General features: G+C 50.6%; 1 protein-coding gene across 2 annotated transcripts in view; it reads left to right on the top strand.

The window, feature by feature from the left end:
- CABLES1 (Cdk5 and Abl enzyme substrate 1) overlaps nt 1-20650 on the top strand; it is a 127028-nt gene extending 106378 nt beyond the window's left edge. For both annotated transcript variants that reach the window (XM_045377927.3, XM_015440110.4), the window contains 3 exons: nt 14694-14800; nt 15464-15671; nt 19238-20650. In XM_045377927.3, the coding sequence (XP_045233862.2) occupies nt 14694-14800; nt 15464-15671; nt 19238-19378 (456 nt within the window). In that variant the 3' untranslated portion in view covers nt 19379-20650. The remainder of the gene's footprint in view (nt 1-14693; nt 14801-15463; nt 15672-19237) is intronic.
- The last annotated feature ends 933 nt before the right edge of the window (nt 20651-21583 follow it).

The following is a 21583-nucleotide window of genomic DNA, read 5'->3' as shown; positions in this document are numbered from 1 at the left end:
TGCCGGCGTCCACAAAGTCACCAGCTCAGGTTGGAGGACCCTCTCTTCCGAAGGGGGATGTCCGAGCTTATACCTCCACAGACCCCAGTGGAGAGGACCAGGCCCATCCCTGGGAGTGCTGAGTTCAAGCACAGCTCTGTTTGGAGTTCCTTGGAGGCTGCAGGCCTTCGTGTGCACGCTGGGCAAACATTTGGCCCCAGGCTGGGGATGACAGAATTCTCTCCTGGGAAAGTGAAAGTAGGACACTGTGGGTGTTACATGCAGAACCTTTCTCTGCTGTTTTTATTTCATGGACTCTTCCTGTTTTTCCCTGTGTGTCATTTTGGTTTCTGCTCTCGGCTGACCACTGTTTCCCACCACCAAGGGCTGCCATCTCCTCTGCAGACACCAGAGGGGCCTGGCGGGGCCCTGGCTGCTTTCTCTGGGCCACTTGCCCTGACTCTTGCGGCAAGCAGAGCCCCGCCTGCTATGGGAGGAGGGGGAGCTGCACTTTTTCAGAAGAGTCGACTGGCCAGGCCTGCCATGCGCAGCATCAGGTGGGAGCCGTCCACCCACAACACCCCCACCACCTCCCTGCCTTTTGCATGTTCTGGCCCATGAGCCGGGCCTGGCAGGGCGAGCACAACCAAGCGCTTCCTCCTCTGGTTCCCTCCCTCCCGTGCTCCCAGCCTGAGCTGTTCTCAGGAGTCCCAGCCTCAGGAGTGAACCAGGAGGTTTTTTTTCTCCTCTAGGCTTTTGTATCTGCAGTAGCCAGAGTGAAAACCAATCCCCCGTACTTAAAGGGCACCCCCATCTTCATTCAGAACTTAGGGTTCTCTGCTGTTTGTCAGAGAAACACCAGGCAGAACTTGGGGCCTGGCCAGTTACTTTCAGCATTTATCCTCTTGTTCTTTGGCACATCGTTCAGTGGTCACTCTCATATGCCACATGGCGTCAGAATGCATTTAGTCATTGGAGAATGCACTCAAGTCAAAGGCATTTAGTTTAAAATTGTCCCTACTCCTCACCCTCCCTCACTCGTGCCCCAACTCCTAACACAGAAAGCAAAACCAGCGCCACGTGTAGTTACTTGTCTTCCACTCTATGACCTGTTTATTTAAAAAAACAAGGCTTATTCATCTTTGGCAGAGGCTAGCACGTAATAAATGTTCAATAAATGGCCAGAATGATTGCCCTGATGTCAAGGGGGGAGCACCTTGTGTAAGAATAAGGATGCTTTATGTGGTTCACTGCCTTATTTATTAAAATTCACTTTATTTATTAAGCAATGTGGCCAGGAAACTGGCTCAGGGAGTCCAAGTGAGGCTCTCCTAGTTGATAGACGGGAAATGGGAGATCAAGGGTAGAACTCCTGGCTCGGGGCTCGTTTCACGTTCCCCAGCTGTCTCTGAATCCCACATTCCTCAGCAGTCAGCCCCAGAACTGCCGACCTCGGGGTTGGACATGAAGATCATTCTTTGGGCCAATGGTGTAGCCGATTTCTAGGTAACCAAGAGAATAGGAAGGTGCACTATTTCTGATCGATGTTGGCGGGAGCTCTCCTACCAGACAGGTTATGCCTGGTGATAATGCCGACCTCTCCTTTTATAGGCCTAGTGTCAGGCTGGTGCCAGATCTGATCTTTTTTATCTGATCTTTTTTTTCTTGAAATGATTTCATTGTGAGCCTTGAGGTTCCGGGCCACAGTATGTGTGTATGTGCATGTGCACGTACGCACATACAACTTTTCCTCCTTAGACCGTGCTAGAAGATTGCCAGGTCAGCATGTATGTCCTGCCCTCCTCATTTGATATTCCCAAGTGGATTATTTGTCATTTCACCGCATTGGCTCTGCAGTCAGTGCTCCTGGGAATACTCCACGCTCTAGAGAATGGAATTGCACATGGACTGCGTTTTCCTGGTCGGCTCCTGGAGACCTACGTGTTTCCTATTCTGGCCACAGATGTTGGTACTTGGATAAAATGTGGGAAATCCATGTTTCAGCATTCTCGTCTAAGTTCTTGACAGTATGTTGTATATTACAAAGGGCCTCAACCCAGCTGCCTGGAGACTTCTTTCCTAGAAGCCGACATGGGTTACAGGCCGTTTCTCATGCATTTGCATTGAACTTGTAGGAATCCGAGTGGGGCAGTTGGGCAGGGGCGGGGGCTGGGGTGTTTGCTTTATTTTTGTGTGTTGGGGAATAGGTATAGAATTCGCCTGTTGAACAAGTATTGATTGAGGCCTTTTTATGAGCCAGGCTTCCTTACCCAGTAGAGAACTAACTAGCCACAACCCCTGTTCTTCTCCACCTTGGAGTGAGTGGGGCTGTCAGAGAGTAAACAGTAAACAAGGAGACAGATCACCATAATCATGAGGAAGGAACCATCTTAGAAAAGCAGCAGGAGACTAGGCATGGTGGCTCATGCCTGTAATCCCACAACTTTGGGAGGCCAAGGCGGGTGGATCACCTGAGGTCAGGATTTTAAGACCAGCCTGGCCCACGTGGTGAAACACCATCTCTACTAAAAATACAAAAATTAGCCAGGTATGGCGGTGGGCGCCTGTAGTCCTAGCTACTGGGGATGCTGAGGTGGGAGAATCGCTTGAACCAGGAGGCAGAGGCTGCAGTGAGCCGAGATTGTGCCACTGCACTCCAGCCTGGGCAACAAAGCAAGACCCTGTCTCAAACAAAACAAAACAAAACAAACAAACGGCAGGAAATGATAGAAGGGTTGGAGGGTGGGCTCCAGGGGGTAGGCCTCAAGGAAGACTTCCCCTAGGAATGACATCGAAGCAAGCACTGAGGGCTAAGAGCAGGCGGCCCTGCCAGATTTTGGTGGGGAGAGCCCAGTAGAAAGACCCCAAGTATTAAGGGGGTTGGTTTTGCATAAAATAGATTTTTCTAACTGTAAAAGTCGTTGGCCTTCCCTCTACACACACACAGGCAGGAGGCAGAGCCCACAGATGATGATGCTGACAAACCCTCCCTCCCCACCGACTCGGCCCCAGGCACAGGGAGCTGCCGCTGAAACAGGCACTGGCTCCGAAGGCCCTGGCTCCTCTGGCTCCCTCTTTGAGGGCCTGGGGCACATTTGGCCACTAGGCTGGTATGGGGATCTCTGCCCAGACAGAGGGCAGATTCCCTCCTGGGTGGGAATGCTTGGTGATTGGGGAAGGGGCAGGCTTGCTGGTCACAGGCCAATGATGTGGAGCTGCTCACCTCCCTTAGTATCAGCCTCGGAGGCTCTGGAGTCCCGCTGCCTGTCCCGTCTTCCTTGGGCCCCCAGGGCAGTCCAATGTGGCCAGCCCAGCAGAGGCACCCACCTGAAATCCTGGGACTGTCCTCCACTGTTTTGGGATGTCCTGTGCTTGTGGAAATCAGGCTCTGAGATGCTCAAGTAGCCTCTGCTGAATCAAGCAGCTCTCAAAAGTGATGAGCTAATCCTCTCACCCATGAAATCCTGCTGCAGCCGCTAAAAGGAGTAATTTACAGACAATCAAATGCACTTGTTTGAAGTGTACATTTCCATGAATTTTGTAACCACCGCTCTGATCCAGATATAGAGTATTTCTGTCCCTGCAGAAAGTTCCCCTCCCCATCCCACTCTTCCCATCCCCTTCCTGCAGAGGCAATCACTGTTCTCACTTTTGTCACCATAGATCAGTTTCACCTATTCTGAAACTTCATGTGAATAGGATCATGGCATATACTTTTTTGGGGTCCATCTTCTTTCATACAACTTAACATGTGAGATTTCCCCATGTTATGTGTATCAGTAGATTTTTTTAAAAATTGCTGAGTGCAATGAATCACGCCTATAAATCCCAACACTTTGGGAGGCCGAGGTGGGTGAGGTGGGTGGATCACTTGAGGTCAAGAGTTTGAGACCAGCCTGGTTAACGTGGTGAAATCCCGTCTCTACTAGAAATACAAAAATTAGCTGGGCATAGTGGCAGGCACCTGTAATCCCAGCTACCCCGCAGGCTGAGACAGGAGAATCGCTTAAACCCGGGAGGTGGAGGTTGCAGTGAGCCGAGATCGCACTATTCACTCCAGCCTGGGCGACAAGCGAAACTACGTCTCAAAAAAATAAAAAAGCTGAGTGGTATAGATGTAGTATAGTTTGTTTATCCCTTCTCCTGTTGATCGACATTTGTTCATGCAGCTTCCATGAATGTTCTTGTGCATGTCTTTCTGTGGAAATACTTTTTCATTTCCCTTGGGGTAAATACGTAGGAGCAGGATTTCTGAGTCCTAGTGTAGGTGCTGTTAGCCAGTCATGATGTAGCCGAATGTTTATCTCTGTGCGTGTGTGTCCTCAGTGTAATATAAAAAGGCCCCTCGTCGCCACAGTCAGGACATGTCTTAGAGTGGGAAGCTTCCAGAGGTAAAGCCTGTCATTTAGAGTGCAAGTGGCACCCTTTTCAAATTAGTCTTGCACCCATATCTGTATTTTTAAACTTTGATCCATGCAAGTCACTCCCACTATTATCTACTGTAGAAGGGCAAGGGTGAGATTTTGAATTTAAAAAGAATTCCAGGCCGGGCGTGGTGGCTCACACCTGTAATCCCTGCACTTTGGGAGGCCGAGGTGGGTGATCACCTGAGATCAGGAGTTCAAGAGCAGCCTGACCAACATGGTGAAACCCCATCTTTACTAAAAGTACAAAAAACATTCGCCAGGTGTGGTGGCGGGCGCCTGTAATCCTGGCTACTCAGGAGGCTGAGGCAGGAGAATCGGTTGAGCCCAGGAGGCAGAAGTTGCAGTGAGCTGAGATCACACCATTGCACTCTAGCCTGGGTGATAAGAACGAAACTCTCTAAAAAACGAAAATAAAAAAAATTTCCTGGGGCAGGTGTGCAAAGCAAACTGCAGCTGGCCTGTTGGTTTGGTCTTCAAGTTTCTAGAAGGTGACCACAGAACAGGAGAGCATGTTGAGCCGCCTGGCTACATGCAGACTCTTGCTGGGCGATGGCGTGTCTTGGGGGAGGGCAGATGCTGCCAGCTCTCTGCACCACTTGGCATATAATTAAAGCTTCACTAGAGAGTGGTTATGTATCATTAGAACCTGGCAGCCCAGGTCGGTACTGGGTTTTTGTGTTTTCCCCCCTCTTTATGGGTGTGGAAAGCAATTAAGAGGAGAAAGTAAGCGGGAGAGCTGAGATAATGCCAACAAAATTCAGTTACCTGAATGCATTTCTGGATTCTTTTCCTCTCTAAGAAATCCCTCTTGCACCATGTTCACATCAAAAAGAAAACCAACTAACATTGTTTATGATACGCATACGCATGTGAACCTCGAGAGAAACCTCTTGGATTGATCTCCATGATAAAGTGTCTATTTTTTATTTACCGAATATTAAAATCTAAGTACTCGTAGAGAAAGCCCTCCCTCTACCCCCACATCTCCCCAGTGTTGGGGGAATGTATCTTAGAACTTAATTTTTCAGTACAGCATGAGATACTGAGCAGTGGGAAGTAATTGACTCAATGAAAGAAAGACTAATTCCATGAGGTGATGAGATTCTGCCCGTCCCCCGATAGAAATATAAGTATATATTTATAAATATATAAAAATTATAATTTAATAACACAGTCATATGTTTATTATAATTTATATATATATTTCCATTAGAAGTTACCTGGATGATTTAGGCACTTGTTACCTGCAGGGTGGATTTGTTGGGAAGCTAATGCAAGACCCTTTCCAAGGCCTCAGGTTTCAAGGTGCCTGAGGCTTACTCAGTTCTGGGGAGGGGCCCTCTTTAAGAAAATGCCACATCACATCAGAAGCACAGTAGCTCGGCTCTTCCCTATTGTGGCACTTCCGTGAGGCTTGAAGGGCGCCCTCAGGTGCGCAGGCCTGGGCAGTAGCTGAGGGGCATCCTGCCAGCTTTAGGTGTAAGTGTTCACATCAAGTGCCTGAAATGGCTGATGGTGCTGTATGGAGAAGGGAAGCTTGTTTTGGGTGTGGGTTTGGGTTTTTGTTTGTTCGTTGGTTGGTTGGTCTTTTTATTGTTGTTAACAGCACTATTAGAATTCCAACACCTTTTACAATTCATTTTTTTCTTGTAAAACTCATGGCTCCGTGGCTCACGCCTGTAATCCCAGCACTCTGGGAGGCGGAGGCAGGTGGATCACCTGAGGTCAGGAGTTCGAGACCAGCCTGGCCAACATGGCAAAACCCCATCTCTACTAAAAAATACAAAAATTAGCCAGGCGTGGTGGCAGGCGCCCGTAATCCCAGTTACTCAGGAGGCTGAGGCAGGAGAATCTCTTGAACCTGGGAGGCGGAGGCTGCAGTGAGTTGAGATCGTGCCACTGCATCCCAGCCTGGGCGATAAGAACAAGACTCCATCTCAAACAAACAAACAAACAAAAAAACTAATACAAAAAACAAGCAACAAAACTAATACAAAACAAAATATGAGTTTGACATTTCACTCAGGATATTGTAGCATCTGCTCTCTTTCTATGTATTTGACTCGGATTTTTGACAGTCACCTTGTGATTTTGAACATGACGTTCCACGCAGTTTGGCTCATGCTGTACTGCCACTGTTTCAGCAGCTTGCGTTTAGAAGTGCATCCAAATACTCGGTGTGGGTGAACTCAGGGCCAGTCACCTGGTGTCATCTCAAGTGGATGGAGACGCTACTCCAGGAGTCCTGTAGCACCAGACAGTTGACAGATATCTGACACTGCACATACTCTGCCACCCAGTGACTCCCCATGGCCGTGTAAACCTGAAGCAGAGGCAGCTTTTCTTCCTGTGTTCCTCTCCATGTGCAAACCCTTTCATTTCAGTGGGAGGGAGAGTCGATCCAGGATTCGGTATTTTGAATTCGATGGGTAGAAATAGCAACAAATGCAGCCCCAGGCTGCGTAGGCTACCCGTTTATTTCCATAGTTTCCTTGTGATTTACTGTCCTCTTAGGGAAAGGATTAAATGCCTAGAACAGCTGAAATGCCCATCTGTTGGTGGTTAGATAGATTTAGTCGAGGGCCGCTGTGCTGCTTAATTGCCTTAACAAGCACAGAACATCTGCTTTCCAGTGCCCAACTGAGCCTGAACGCCCGTGTACAAGTGTGGCCAAAGCAGAAGAGCCTAATTCCGCAGTGGCAGTTGACCCTGGAAGGAGCTGTGTGGATCATTGCCTTGTATCCCTCCTTCCTTTCACAGGCATGGCATGGAACCAAGGCTTGCAGCGGCTGCATACCTGCCCCAGGTCTTGCTGCTAGCTCCTGGGGTGCAGGCAGCACTAGGGCTGGCAGTAGGTCAGAGGAGAACAGTAGCGGAGTGTATGGCAAGCTCACATCTGCCTAGAACTGCTCGTAGGAATTCCTGGGGAGACTTGGAAGACAGGAGACTAGGAAATGCAGGAGACCGGAGCTTTATCAGGCCCTGGAGTGGAAGTACCTTTTCTGTTGTTTCGGTTGGAATCAGACCAGCCACCTATCTGCTCTGAGGCCCTCACTGTTCTCCAGGATTGTTGTTGGGGCGTGTGTACCTCCCATCCTCTCCCGTTATACCCCAGCCCACGTGAGGGGCCTTCACTTCACAGCATTGCTACAGTGGGCCAGGATGGGGCCCAAGTTCAGTTCCATGGAGGCCCCTTCACTCTTCTCATGACAAGTCAAGACTTTGTTTTTATACAAAGCAAAGGATGGGCCAGGCGTGGTGCCTCACACCTGTAACCCCAGCACTTTGGGATGCTGAGGTGGGCGGATCACTTGAGGTCAGGAGTTCGAGACCAGCCTGGCCAACATGGCAAAATCCCATCTCAACCAAAAAATACAAAAACAATAGCCAGGTGTGGTGGCGTGCGCCTGTAGTCCCAGCTACCTGGAAGACTGAGGCACGAGAATTGCTTGAACCCGGGAGGCGGGAGTTGTAGTGAGTGCCACTGTACTCCCTCCTGGGCAACGGTCACCGATCCTGTCTCAAAAGCAAAAGATGTATCAGTGTTTCTGCAATCGATATGGGAGACTTTTCGTCTAGATAACTAAGTTGTAGTCTTCTCTTCCTGTTATCTCAGAAAGAATTTGTCCACTCCCACTCTAGGCCTTCCAGACTGTCTCCAGCAGGGCAGGCCAGGCAGGGCCTCCTTGTGAACCGCGTCTCTGGACATCTGTGTTGTGGACAGTCCCTTCCATCTGACCTTCCTGCTGCAGGGTTGGAACCCCGCCTCCACCACACAGCCTGGGCCTGCCGTGGGCCACAAGGAGCCCTTCATCTGGTGAATCCCATGGCCTGGAATTAGGTGGCATTGAAAACAGTGGTCACGGCTGGGCGTGGTGGCTCACACCTGTAATCCTAGCACTTTGGGAGGCTGAGGAGGGAGGATCAAAAGGTCAGGAGATGGAGACCATCCTGGCCAACGTGGTGAAACCCCGTCCCTACTAAAAATACAAAAATGAGCCAATGTGGTGGTGCACACCTGTAGTCCCAGCTACTTGGAAGACTGAGGCAGGAGAATCTCTTGAACCTGGAGGCGGAGGTTGCAGTGAGCCGAGTTCACACCACTGCATTCCAACATTCCAACCTCGGTGACAGAGTGAGACTGTGTCTCCAAAAAAAAAAAAAAAAAAAAAACAGTTGTCATGCACACTGTCCCAGGCCAAGAAGGAGTTGCTGCCTATTTAATTGGCACTTTTTGATTTACAGTAGCGTGCACTGACAAAACCCAGGCATTACAAGGTTTTTTATTTTATTTTTTTGAGATAGAGTCTCACTCTGTCACCCAGGCTGGAGAGCAGTGGCACCATCTTTTTTTTTTTTTTTTTTTTTTTTTTGAGACGGAGTCTCGCTCTGTCGCCCAGGCTGGAGTGCAGTGGCCGGGTCTCAGCTCACTGCAAGCTCTGCCTCCCGGGTTCACGCCGTTCTCCTGCCTCAGCCTCCGGAGTAGCTGGGACTACAGGCGCCCGCCACCTCGCCCAGCTAGTTTTTTGTATTTTTAGTAGAGACGGGGTTTTACCATGTTAGCCAGGATGGTCTCGATCTCCTGACCTTGTGATCCGCCCGTCTCGGCCTCCCAAAGTGCTGGGATTACAGGCTTGAGCCACCGCGCCTGGCCGAGTGGCACCATCTTGGCTCACTTCAACCTTCATCTCCCAGGTTCAAGTGAGTCTCCTGCGTCAGCCTCCCAAGTAGCTGAGACTATAGGCGTGCACCACCATGCCCAGCTAATTTTTGTATTTTTAGTAGAGACAGGGTTTTGCCATGTTGGCCAGGCTGGTCTTGAACTCCTGACCTCAGGTGATCCACCCGCCTCGGCCTCCTAATGTGCTGGGATTACAGGTGAGAGCCACCACACCCAGCTTGCAAGTTTTTATAGTTCATACAGTTCAATCCTGAATAAAGCATTGGCCTCACTTTTCATTTCTTCAGTCCCACACCAGAAAGAATGAGTGGCTGGGGGGCTGTGGTAATCCCACTTCTGCGGCTCAGTCTGCTAGTACCGCCTCTCCAGCCCGCCCCCGGCACCGAAGAGAGGATGCTATCTCTCGGCATGGTTGGGAGGCCCAGCCTCTAAGGGCCACCATCAGGCTCCCTCAAGACGGGATGTGCCAGGGAATCATGACCTCGTATACCCCAGAGAGTGTTTCTCAGAGGGACCTGCAGCTGAGAGGACATCGAGGACTGTCATCCCCTCTGGAACCTGCCTGGAAGGGGGGTGGCCCTAGGCTCAGAGTGATCCGTCCAGTTTCCACACTCCAGACAGTGTGGGGCCGGTGCAGAGCCGTGGCCTCAAGATGCAGCGTGTGTGCAGAACCCTCCGAGCCGGGCTCTGGCAGCCAATGCCGCATTGGGGGTTGTCCGGTCCGCTGTGGCAGTTGTGTATCCTGTGCAGCTGAGCGGGAGCGGGACACCAAACAGCCCCACAGATCAGGCGCCTGCTGCTGTCAACATCAAGTGGGTGCTGGAGAAGCCAGGGGAGCAAACGGAGGCACGGAGCTCCTAACCAGTGTGCACTGGGCCGCCAGGCACCACGTGGCAGAGCTGGAGTTTGAACCCAGGGCTCTGGCTCTTGAGCCTGTGTTCTTCCCCACTGAGCCGCAGCTTAGAGAAGCAGGGACAAAAGCAAGACTGAAGAGAGCACAGCAGACAGGAGGCCGGGACAGAAGGCCGGGATGCTGAAGAGTCTGTCGCCTAGAAGATGACTAGAGAGCCTCGTCCTCCTGGCACTTCTACATATGCCCCACTTATGCGGGGCCGAGCACTGGGCTCACTGGGCCAAGGGTCTCGCAGCGTCTGCTCACAGGCCTTCCCTGCACACCCCTTGCCAGGGCCTAGCTTGGATTTTTCTCTGCCTCTCTGTCAGGAAACAGAGTCCCCAGCTCTGGACCCCAAGAGCTAGGACAAGGCTGCTTGTAAAAAAGACAGAGTCTCTCCTGCAAGGCCCGGACCAGAGTGGACCTGGCGCTCTCTGCCGCCCTTGCCCCCTCGAGAGCCACAGGCTGAGCTGAGCTGTTGGCTCTCATGGGTCCTCTAAAGCAGGGATGGGTCGGGAAGTGTGGCTCAGGGCTGGGGGCAGGACTCAGAGCTTCAGGGACTGGATATCGTCTTTGCCTTTATGGGGATCAGAAGCTCTTCCTCTGTTCCCCCTTCCCCGAGCCAGGTTCAGTTTCAGTAGTGGTAAATGCCATCAGCAACGTACAGCATGTGCATCCGGCGTGGTTCAGTTCTGAAGTGCAGCATCCACTCTAGTGAGTTTAAGAAGGAAGAGGAGCTGGTGCAGGGACACAGGTCTGCAGCCTGGACCACTCAGGAGGCAGAGGCAGGAGGATCACTTGGCCCAGGGTTTAGAGTCCCACCTAAGAAGACATAGCAAGACCCTATGTTTTTTTTTTTTTTTTTTTTTTAAAAGGCTGGGCACAGTGGCTCACGCCTGTAATCCCAGCACTTTGGGAGGCCAAGGCAGATGGGTCACCTGAGGCCAGGAGTTTGAGACCAGCATGACCAACATGGTGAAACCCCATCTCTACTAAAAATACAGCTGGGTGTGTTGGCGCATGCCTGTAATCCTAGCTACTTGGGAGGCTGAGGCAGGAGAATCACTTGAACCCAGGAGGCAGGGTTTGCAGTGATCCGAGATCACACCATTGCACTCCAGCCTGGGCAATGAGAATGAAACTCTGTCTCAAAAAAAAAGAAGAAAGGTATCTAATAAACACCTTACTTACTAGAATCATTGAGGAGGCTGACAGAATAACCTAAGTTGACGTTTCAGGAATGATCCCCAAGCCGCACTTCAGAACTGTGCCGTGCAGGAGGCTGCTGCCGCCTGGGGCCAGGACTCTGGCTTTGGACTTGGGGAACTGGCACTGGCTGCTGGCTCCAGATCCATGCTGCCCTGCTGTGGTCCACACCTGCCACATGAGAACCCAGAAGCGTAGTGACAGGACTTGAGGATTCCTGCCCTGGGCCTCTTGGCAGCATAAACAACAGAAGCACAGCCCTTGCTCGAGCCCTGCCTTCACGTACTGGAGCATCCAGTAGGAGGAGCCAGAATTGTTTTTGGAATCCTAGCTGCAAAGGAGTCAGGGAAGTATAACCGTTAGCTTTCCAGCCTCCGTAGCACAGCAGGGCGTCCCAAGAGGAGGCTGGATGTTCAGATCATAGAGTAGAAAGAAGGTGAGTCTGGGGGGAGCAGCCTCAGCCCCGGGGATTTAGGAGGAGGAGCCTGCAGAAGTGGCATCCCAAGCTGAACCGGGAGTGGGCGATAGCCAGACGAGAGTCTGATTTGAAAGTCCCAGGTCTTTGGTGCATAGAAATCAGCTGGAAAACTTGTCATGGTGCAGATGCGAGGCCCTGCCCTCAGAGACTGACTCAGTGGGGCTGGAGCAGAGCCCAGACTTGCTGCTGTCTCCGCTTTGTGGTTCTGATGAGATTTGCCAGCGTCTTTTACATACATTTTGTTCTCTTTGATCTTCAAGATAAACCTGGGAAGCAGCCCCATGAGGTTTTCTCATCTGGTTTTGGAGAAGATAAGGGTAAGGCTCAGGGGAGGTTGAGTGACTTTCTCCCTATTGCCTGACTTGCTGAAGGTGGACCTGCCCTACCACCCGCCAGCCCTTTCCACTGCCAGCTATCTTCTCAGTCATCCTGGTGAGAGCCCTTGGGTAGGGAGCTACTCTGTGCTGCTTATTCAGTACCATCAAGGAGAGAAAAGTAGGAAGGCAGTGCATGGGGCACGAACTGGAAGCAGCTGCTCTGGGCGACCAGGGTCCCAGCGCCGGCCCTGCCTGCGGCTCACTCAGGTCTGGGGCAAGCCTTTTCACTTTTCTGAGCCTCTGTTGCGAACAGAGGTGGGGCACATTTGCATATTTGCACATTTAAGCAGTGAGATCTCTCTTGCAAGGGAAGTGTTGTGTATCTACAAATAAGACGGAGCAAAGCAGACTTGCTGTGGTTGCTGCGAGGAGAGATCCAGTCCCCTCCCACAGGCACTTCAACAGAACCCAGCCTGAAAATCCGCATGATGGTAAGCAGCAGGATATCCTTGCTGGCGCTCACGGGGCTCCAGGCCCCCAACAAAGGCAGATGACTTTACTTGAGCCTGCTCACATCATTGCAAACCTCATGACCTTCCTCTGTAGAGGAAGAGTGGGAGCGGCCTGTCTCTGGGAGTTCAGGGTGGCTGGATGGGGGGTGAGGGGTTGAGAAGCTGGTGGAAGGTGCTGATTACTTGGGAAACAGGAGGGTTGGCTGATGGGCCCTCCCAGCTTGAGGTGAGCATGTTACATGTAGCCCCCATTCTACTGCCTGTTTCCAAAATGAAATCTTAATCCCCTTCAACCCAGAGGAGACCATTCTTAAAAGTAGAAGGGAAATAAACCTGTCCTGGAGGGCTGCCACAGGGGCCCACTCTGCTGGACCTTGGCATTGAGAGCAGTGTCCAAATACTGTGGCTCTGAACAGGTCTGGTGGTATTGTTGGAGTTAATATTGCTGTGCTTTGCCTTTATTCACCGGAGAAGCAAAGAGGACCATCAAGATCACTTGAACTGGGATGTGCTGGCTGCTTGCCTGCTCCTTCCTACTAACTGACACCAAAGGCATTCCACATGTCTGCGCTAAAATCCTGTGTCCTATAAATGGAGGTGTCCAGAGAAGGCCACCAACTTCCATTCGAGCTGTTAAGGAAACCTTTGATGGGCTTTGCAGGCGTGAGTCATCCAGGGAATCAACCTTCACATCAAAATCTGTCATTTCTTCTTTCCTGAGCTTTGGATGATTAAGATTATAGAATGTAGGCTAGGCACAGTGGCTTATGCCTCTTATCCCAGCACTTTGGGAGGCAGAGGTAGGTGGATCACCTGAAGTCAGGAGTTCAAGAGGATCCCGGCCAACATGGCGAAACCCCATCTACTAAAAATACAAAAATTAGCCGGCTGTGGTGGCACGTGCCTGTAGTTCCAGCTACTCGGGAGGCTGAGGCAGGAGAATCACTTGAACCCAAGAGGCGGAGGTTGCAGTGAGCCGAGATTGCACCACTGTACTACTTGGGCGACACAGCATGACTCCGTCTCAAAAAAAAAAAAAAGATTGTGGCATGTAGTCAGCCGAAAAAGACCCAGCCTTGGCAAGTGTACTCTCGAGGAGGGATGAGATGAACTGGGGTAAACCCAGAAAAAAACTGTTGAATTCCGAGTTCACAGTGCAGGGTACAGAGGAGCGAGGAAGACCAGGGTATTCAGAAAGGACTCCAAGGATCCAAGGTGGTGAGGGCTGCACAACGATGTGAGTGTTCTTTTTTTTTTTTTTTTTTTTTTGAGACGGAGTCTCGCTCTGTCGCCCAGGCTGGAGTGCAGTGGCCGGATCTCAGCTCACTGCAAGCTCCGCCTCCTGGGTTCACACCATTCTCCTGCCTCAGCCTCCCGAGTAGCTGGGACTACAGGCGCCCGCCACCTCGCCCGGCTAGTTTTTTGTATTTTTTTTAGTAGAGACGGGGTTTCACCGTGTTAGCCAGGATGGTCTCGATCTCCTGACCTCGTGATCCGCCCGTCTCGGCCTCCCAAAGTGCTGGGATTACAGGCTTGAGCCACCGCGCCCGGCCGATGTGAGTGTTCTTAATGCCACTGAATGGTACGCCTGAAAATGGTGACGATGGTAAATTGTATGTGATGTGTGTTTTACTGCCATTTAAAAAACTAAACAATAGCTAATATTTATTGAGCATTTGCTGTAGGCCAGGCACTGTGCACGGCACTTCTCGAACAGTTCTCAGAAAGCTGTGTGAAGTAGGCACTGTACTGGTTTTTGTTTACAGAAATGGGACTTGAGATTTGGGGTGATTTTAAGTCTCCCAAAGCTGTCGGACTAGTGAATGGTCAAGTAGGGATTGAACACCAGGTCTGTGTACATCTAAGCCCCCCGCGCTTAAACCCTGTACCGTGTGAACAGGCTGACACCTGGGAACTGACAGAGGGACCCCTCCCTCTCGGGCACTGACTTCTGATGGTCCACAGGCCGGCTTTCCTAAGTGTCACCTCATCCTAACGGTGGTGACTTGTTTTCTGTTCACCTCCAGAAAGACACAGTCCACTTCAGGCTCCTGGATTCCGCCGAGCCCTTGTCGCAGCTCCAATCCAAGTTTTCCCATTGCTCATGGCCTTGGGAGTTGTAAGTTGGTCATAGTTGGCGCATGATTATTACATACAACCCTTGTTTTAAGGAGTGATCCGTGTTCCCCTGTCTGTTACAGACAACGGTGATTGACTACGTGAAGCCCTCGGATCTCAAGAAGGACATGAACGAGACCTTCAAGGAGAAGTTTCCTCACATTAAGCTGACGCTCAGCAAAATTAGGAGGTACGGGAGCTTACCTGTGACCTTTCCCTCCAAACCCCTCTTACCACATACAGTAAGCTTGTCACCTGTCCAGTGGTCCTTCCTGTGGTTCCAGTGATTGAGTCATTGTCACGTTCAACAGAAAGGACAGCTGGGCGCGGTGGCTCACTCGTGTAATCCCAGCACTTTGGGAGGCCGAAGTGGGCAGATCACCTGAGGTCAGGAGTTTGAGACCAACCTGGCCAACATGGTGAAACCCCGTCTCTACTAAAAATTTAAAAATTAGCCAGGCGTGGTGGTGCGCGCCTGTAATCCCAGCTACTCGGGCTGAGGCAGGAGAACTGCTTGAACCCAGGAGGTGGAGGTTGCGGTAAGCCGAGATCGCGCCACTGCACTGCAGCCTGGGCAACACAGTGAGACTCCATCTCAAAAAAAAGAAAAAGAAAAAAGTAAACATGTTCTATACGACCTGACCAACAGAGAAAAGTCCAAAGCCCAGCTCTGTAAGTCTGCTCCCCACGCATAATGCAGCCCTCACACTCCCAGGGACTTAATCCCAGTCCAGGCCACCCTCTGGGAAAGAGAAAGAGAAAAGCTTTCAAGATGGGGGAGTCTTTTCCTTTGGGGTCCCCTGAAACTCTCAAGTTTTCACAAGACTGTTCCCTCCCGCCTGTCTTTCTCCAGTCTGAAACGAGAGATGCGGAAGCTGGCGCAGGAGGACTGTGGCCTTGAGGAGCCCACGGTGGCCATGGCCTTCGTCTACTTCGAAAAGCTCGCCCTCAAGGGGAAGCTCAACAAACAGAACCGGAAGCTGTGTGCTGGGGCATGTGTGCTGTTAGCAGCCAAAATTGGAAGTGACCTCAAAAAACACGAAGTCAAGCATTTAATTGATGTAAGTGGCCTTTGTCCTGGTGGCTGGAGGAGCACTCGCTCCAGTCCAGGGTTCCTGTCTCAGAAGGACTCGGTCAGTGACCCCGCCTGGAAGGATTCTGATCCTTAGTGAGCAACTGAGGTGAAGGCTGTGAGGTCTTTCCTGTAGCGGGAATAGTCAGGCTATCTTAGAACACAGGGATGATCTACTTGGACAAGACCAAAGCTCCTCAGCATTGGGCATTGGGTCTGGCCCTCAAAATCCATTCTCAGACACCCTGAGAGATGCAGTCATTCCCACAGCCATAGAAGCCACTGCACCTGCGAGGGATTCCCTCAGGCAGTGTGACCCACAGAGCATCTAATGTCAAACAGGTTGCTTCAGTAAGACCTTGGCTGCCTAATTCCGTGGCTGGCTCCTCTCTGGGGAAAGGCGTGAGTTTGACAGGCTGGTACCTCTTTTCTTTTAAAGGAGAGCCCTACCAAAGCAAGGAAACATCGATCTCCTTGGATGGCTACATGAATGCCTATTTTAGAATTCAATGTATTAATAGAAAATTTGGGCCGGGCGCGGTGGCTCAAGCCTGTAATCCCAGCACTTTGGGAGGCCGAGGCGGGCGGATCACGAGGTCAGGAGATCGAGACTATCCTGGCTGACACAGTGAAACCCTGTCTCTACTAAAAAATACAAAAAACTAGCCGGGCGAGGTGGCGGGCGCCTGTAGTCCCAGCTACTGGGGAGGCTGAGGCAGGAGAATTGCGTGAACCCGGGAGGCGGAGCCTGCAGTGAGCTGAGATCTGGCCACTGCACTCCAGCCTGGGCGGCAGAGCGAGACTCCGTCTCAAAAAAAAAAAAAAAAAAAAAAATTTGAGGTACAGTAAAGCCAGCTGATCAGAAGACAGATCCATTGAGAAGATAGTGTGTGACAGCTCCTGAGGAGGAGTATCTTGGCTGATGCTGCCATAACAAAATACCATAGGCTGGATGGCTGAAATGACAAATTTATTTCTCATAGTTTTGCAGACTGGGAAGTCCAGGGTCAAAGGACCAGTTGCTTTGGTTCTGGTGAGGTTCCTCCCCTTGCTCGCTTGCCTATCCTTAACTGCAGAGAGAGACAAAAGCAAGCCCTCTGGTTTCTTCTCCTAAGGCTCTGAATCCCTCCACTCCATGGCCAGGAGCCCATCTAGACCTAATCACTCCCAGAGGCCCCACCTTCTAATACCATCACGTGAAGGATTAGGGCATCCACATAGGAATCTGGGAGGACACAAGCATTCAGCCCGTGACAAGGGGCATGCCATGCTGTGGGAGCTGTGCATGGAAGCCCTGGGATTGGCCAGGAGGCAGAGGGAGTCTTGACTGGTTTTCACAGAAAGGAATAGGTAAGGCAGTGTTTGTGGGTCTGGGATTGGCTAGTTTGAATAGTTTTGATGGGCTCTGGGGCTTAGCATCTGTCCCTAATTGTCTGGTGCCTGGCCCTGGGGTGATAAGGGCAGGTGGATAGTGGCCCGGAGTGTGAGGCCCATGGAGGAGGTGGTGGGAACGTGGCCTCTGGATTGGTTGGCTTGCATTCGAAAAGCAAAAGGGGTCACTGTGGAGGATTTGGCTAGCCCTGGGAAGGGCAGTCCCTCCGGAGTCAGCAAGGCCCCAGATGTCAAAGCATCAGAATACAGAAAATAAAAGACGTGGTTTAGTCAATACCCCATATGTCTCACTGTCTAGCTGTCTTCAGTGGCAAAGGCAAAAAGGCAAAAGGGCACTAAGGTAGGTACTCCCCAGTTGAAAAGAGTATACTTTAGGTCAATGCTTTACAGATTTTAAGAAATGGTACAAAATCATCTAGTTTATCCAGTAAATACAGGAACGCAGAAGTGACACTGGACCAACTCAGCTGAGAATCAGTAGGCTGAGACAGATACCTGCTGAACTAATGATTTCTGTTTGTTTGTTTTGTGAGACAAGGTCTCACTCGGTCACCCAGGCTGGAGTGCAGTGGCACAATCATAGCTCACTGCAGCCTCCACCTCCCAGACTCAAGCAGTCCTCCCACCTCGGCCTCCCAAGTAGCTGGAACTACAGGCATGCACCACAGCACCTGGCTAATTTTTTTTATTTTTTATAGAGACCAGGTCTCGCTGTATTGCCCAGGCTAGTCGCGAACTCCTGGCCTCAAGCTACCCTTTCACCTCAACCTCCCAAAGTACTGGGATTATAGACATGAGTCATTATAATCTTGTCTGGCCAAGAACTAATGAATCTTTAGATGTAACGAATATTTATAAAATTATAAATAATATGCACATTTAATCATACTTGTGGTGTATTTAATTATAAATATACCACACAGCAGAAGCTGACAACTTTACCTTATTCACAGTGCCTCCATTTCCTAAACTACAAAATGCCCTTGGCCTTCCTCACTATTGATGCAGAATATAACAGTAATGGTTTGACCAGCCACTTATAGTAGCAAGAAACCTAACTCAAGATCTCATCCCAGTTATGATCTGAAAGCAATCAACATCTGCTCTATGCGTGGGATTTGCTTTATTAAGATAAAAGCTGGGTTTATGCCAAGGCAGAATGTGCCTGAGCAAACAGAGGCCCTCCCTGCCCATCCCCACCTTGGTGGTTCTCCTCCTTTTCCAGCTCCAGCAGCCCCTGCAGTTGGGTGGACACGCAAGATGCCACCAGGCTCAGTGGCACTGTGAAAGTGGGGACTTCCCGAGGAGGTAGATCCTTGTGTGTAAGAGGAATGGACTGAACTACATAGAATCGGTGCACTCCCTTCTGAACTTACCACATGGTTTTTATTGTCGTGGGCGGTTTGCTTTATTTTATTATTTTATTTTATTTTATTTTTTGAAACAGCATCTTGCTTTGTTGCCCAGGCTGGAGTTCACTGGCATGATCTTGACTCACTGCCACCTTCACCTCCCGGGTTCAAGTGAGTCTCCTGCCTCAGCCTCCGGAGGAGCTGGGATCATAGGCGCCCACCATCATGCCCGGCTAATTTTTGTCATTTTTAGTAGAGACCGGGTTTCACCATGTTGGCCAGGCTGGTCTCAAACTCCTGACCTAAAGTGATCCACCCACCTCGGCCTCCCAAGGTGCTGGGATGACAGGCGTGAACCACCACCGGTTTGCTTTATTTTCAGTCTTTAAACCTGAATCACTTAGTTGTCACAGGTAGAGTTTGAGTCCCAGTTAGAATGGAATCTTAGTGCTGTAATTTGCTGCCCACGTGACCCTGGCTAAGCTCTCTGACTTCTTGGAGCCTGTTTTCCCATCTGTGAAATAGAGATACGGAGCATGAACCATGTCATATTACTGAGAGGATTAAATGATGTCATAAGATGTATGTGTGGTTCCGGGCGGCCCCCGGGAAAGGCGTGGTCCCTTCACAACCAGGACTGAAGGCAGGAAGCGCAGCCCATGCCTCCCTTTCTTCCTCCACAGAGCTTTCACCAAAGTGGATTTCTCCTAAGCACTCCCTGGCTGGTGGATAGAGAAGCTGCAGTTGCAGAAAGACTAGGATTTTCATTTCAAAACGAACATGCTTTTGATTTTCTTTCATTTTGTTGCAGAAACTGGAAGAGAAGTTCCGGCTGAACAGGCGAGAACTGATTGCCTTTGAATTCCCAGTGTTAGTGGCCTTGGAATTCGCCCTCCACTTGCCAGAGCACGAAGTCATGCCCCACTACAGACGCCTGGTCCAGAGCTCCTAGCACCGGCTCCGAGGAGAGCCAAAGACCGTTTCTTCTCAGCTTGGTGGAGCAGCACTTACTACTGGAAATGAAAAAAATAGAACTCAAAATACCAGACTTCTTCCTCTCGACATGGTTTGAGGAGAAGCAGTACTAGGAACTTTCCAAGGAGTCTTGGGTGTGTAGCCAAGAGGAGCCATGAGCTATGGACTCCTCAAACAAGGGAAGAGGAGGTGCGTGCTGAGAACAGAGAGGCCCTGTCCTCTGTCCACTAGCGAGAATCGCCAGCTGCCCCAGCCCGGTCTTTCTCCCCAGCATTCACAAACTTTGCAAGCGTGGTCCAGGGCCTTCTCCAGATCTGTTCCAACTTGGAGTGTGAAGGGCTTGAGCATATGGGGGAAGAGAGTCTGCAGAAGTTGGGGGAAAACTTTTAGAAGATAACCTCCTTGTGTCAAAGGGTGTGCCAATCTATTTTTGTATCAGTCATTGGAAGTGCACTTTGCCCTGGGGCGTGTGGGTGTGTGAGTGTACAAGTGTCTGAGAGATGCTGCATCAGCCCTAGACCCCCCAGAGCCAGTCCCACCCTTTACAGAGCAGCCTTCAGCCTGGGGCCACGGGCCAGGCTGACCTTCAGCAATTATTTCTAGATGATTTCTGGATAAGAATTGCTCTCTCGGTACCAGACAGTTTGACATCCTCCACCCTTAGAAAAATGACATTGTTTTGTTACTGCTCCTACCCACCAAGGGGGTAAAGAAGGCGAGTTCTGAGTGTTGGATGAGTCAGTCGCGTGGAAGGGCGTGGAGCGTGGCGCTCTAACTTCCTGCCGTCTGCCACCACACCACGCGTGTTTAACCCTCGCACTTTCTCCACTGTGGAGACGGCTGGGGCGGCGCCCCACAGTGTGTATTCCTGTCCTCTATGTTAGAGTGCATCATAAGCACATTTACTGTGCTATCTATATCTCTATATAAAAGTGTTTTATAAAACCCCAGAATAGGAGCGCGACGCATGATTGGTGTTTGAGGCGTTTGCCAGCTGGGACAAACTGCGTTTGGAGCTGTGGTTAAGCTGACTAAGGAGACGGTGGCTCTTACCATTCCCACGTGCCCAGGGCTGTTCATGCAAGATTTTAATGGTGAGTTGTCCCCGTTTACCGGGACAGTCTGCATGAGGCGTGTCACCACACTGTTGCCTCACAGCTGCAAGAGAGAGGCACCAGCTGAAGTTCCCCTGACTGAAGAGAGCCTGTGGCCATGTAAAAAGAGAATTAAACTCTTGTTGCTTTTTGTATACCTGTATGCGTTTGTGTAGGCGTGTGTCTCACCAGTCACCTTTGCCCCGCATTGCTGATCCCCTCGCGCACACTGATTCTAGTGAGGTCACAGATTCGGAGCTTCACACACCAGCCCAGAGAAAGGGCGACGGAACCGAACCGAGGGTCTGCAGCTTCCGTTAGCAGAGCTGTCAGATTCTTGACAGTCTTGGAGGATGGGGAAATTCAAGCAGCAGCTGGTGAGGGCCAAAACAGAATCCTTGGCTTCTTCAGAATCTTAGATTACACTGAGTTTAGTCCTAAATATTTTGCTAACAAATTTCCTTGGCCAGAATCACTGTTGTAAGACAGTGATTTGGGTGGTGGGGAGAGGGAGGAGGGAGAGGATATGATTACTGTGGTCTCTTTAGCTGATCGAAAACTAGATCAACTGATACTTAAGAGCACTTGCTGTTTATAAAGCAAATTGAGAAAATATTCAAGGTGCCTCCATCACCTGAACTACAAAATGCCCTTGGCCTTCCGCACATGGGGTCTGTCACCTTGCCTCTCTGATGAGCCATCCACCTCCCTCAGTGCCTGCACGGGGACAGCCTTTCTGAGAAATGGCCTGGGTATCTGGAAACGGCCCAGAGAGCTCCCCACTGCCCATCTGCCCCGAGTTTCCTGCCAAGCTTCGGGGGATGGGGTTGGGGGAGGGACGTCCTAGGGATGACACAGGCCACCAGCCCAGACATGGGGAGAGAAGCCTGAATCCTTTGCTGTGTGATAAAATCAAGCCAATTTACTTGGATTTGGGGTGATGTGTTTGGTTTTTAGATTTATGAGGTGAGCCCATGAAGTTAGTGGTCCATTATTTTTTAAAGATGCATTTTCATTTTCAACTCTCCTTACCTGTGGATTTGTGGAATGGGCAGTTTTGTTGGTTTTAATTCATTTGAGAGGAGTCG

The sequence above is a fragment of the Macaca fascicularis genome, chromosome 18 (genome assembly GCF_037993035.2).
Source record: "Macaca fascicularis isolate 582-1 chromosome 18, T2T-MFA8v1.1".
Classification (NCBI taxonomy): Eukaryota; Metazoa; Chordata; class Mammalia; order Primates; family Cercopithecidae; genus Macaca; species Macaca fascicularis.
Note: the sequence above shows the minus strand (reverse complement) of the source record. Positions and strands in the feature narration are given on the sequence as shown.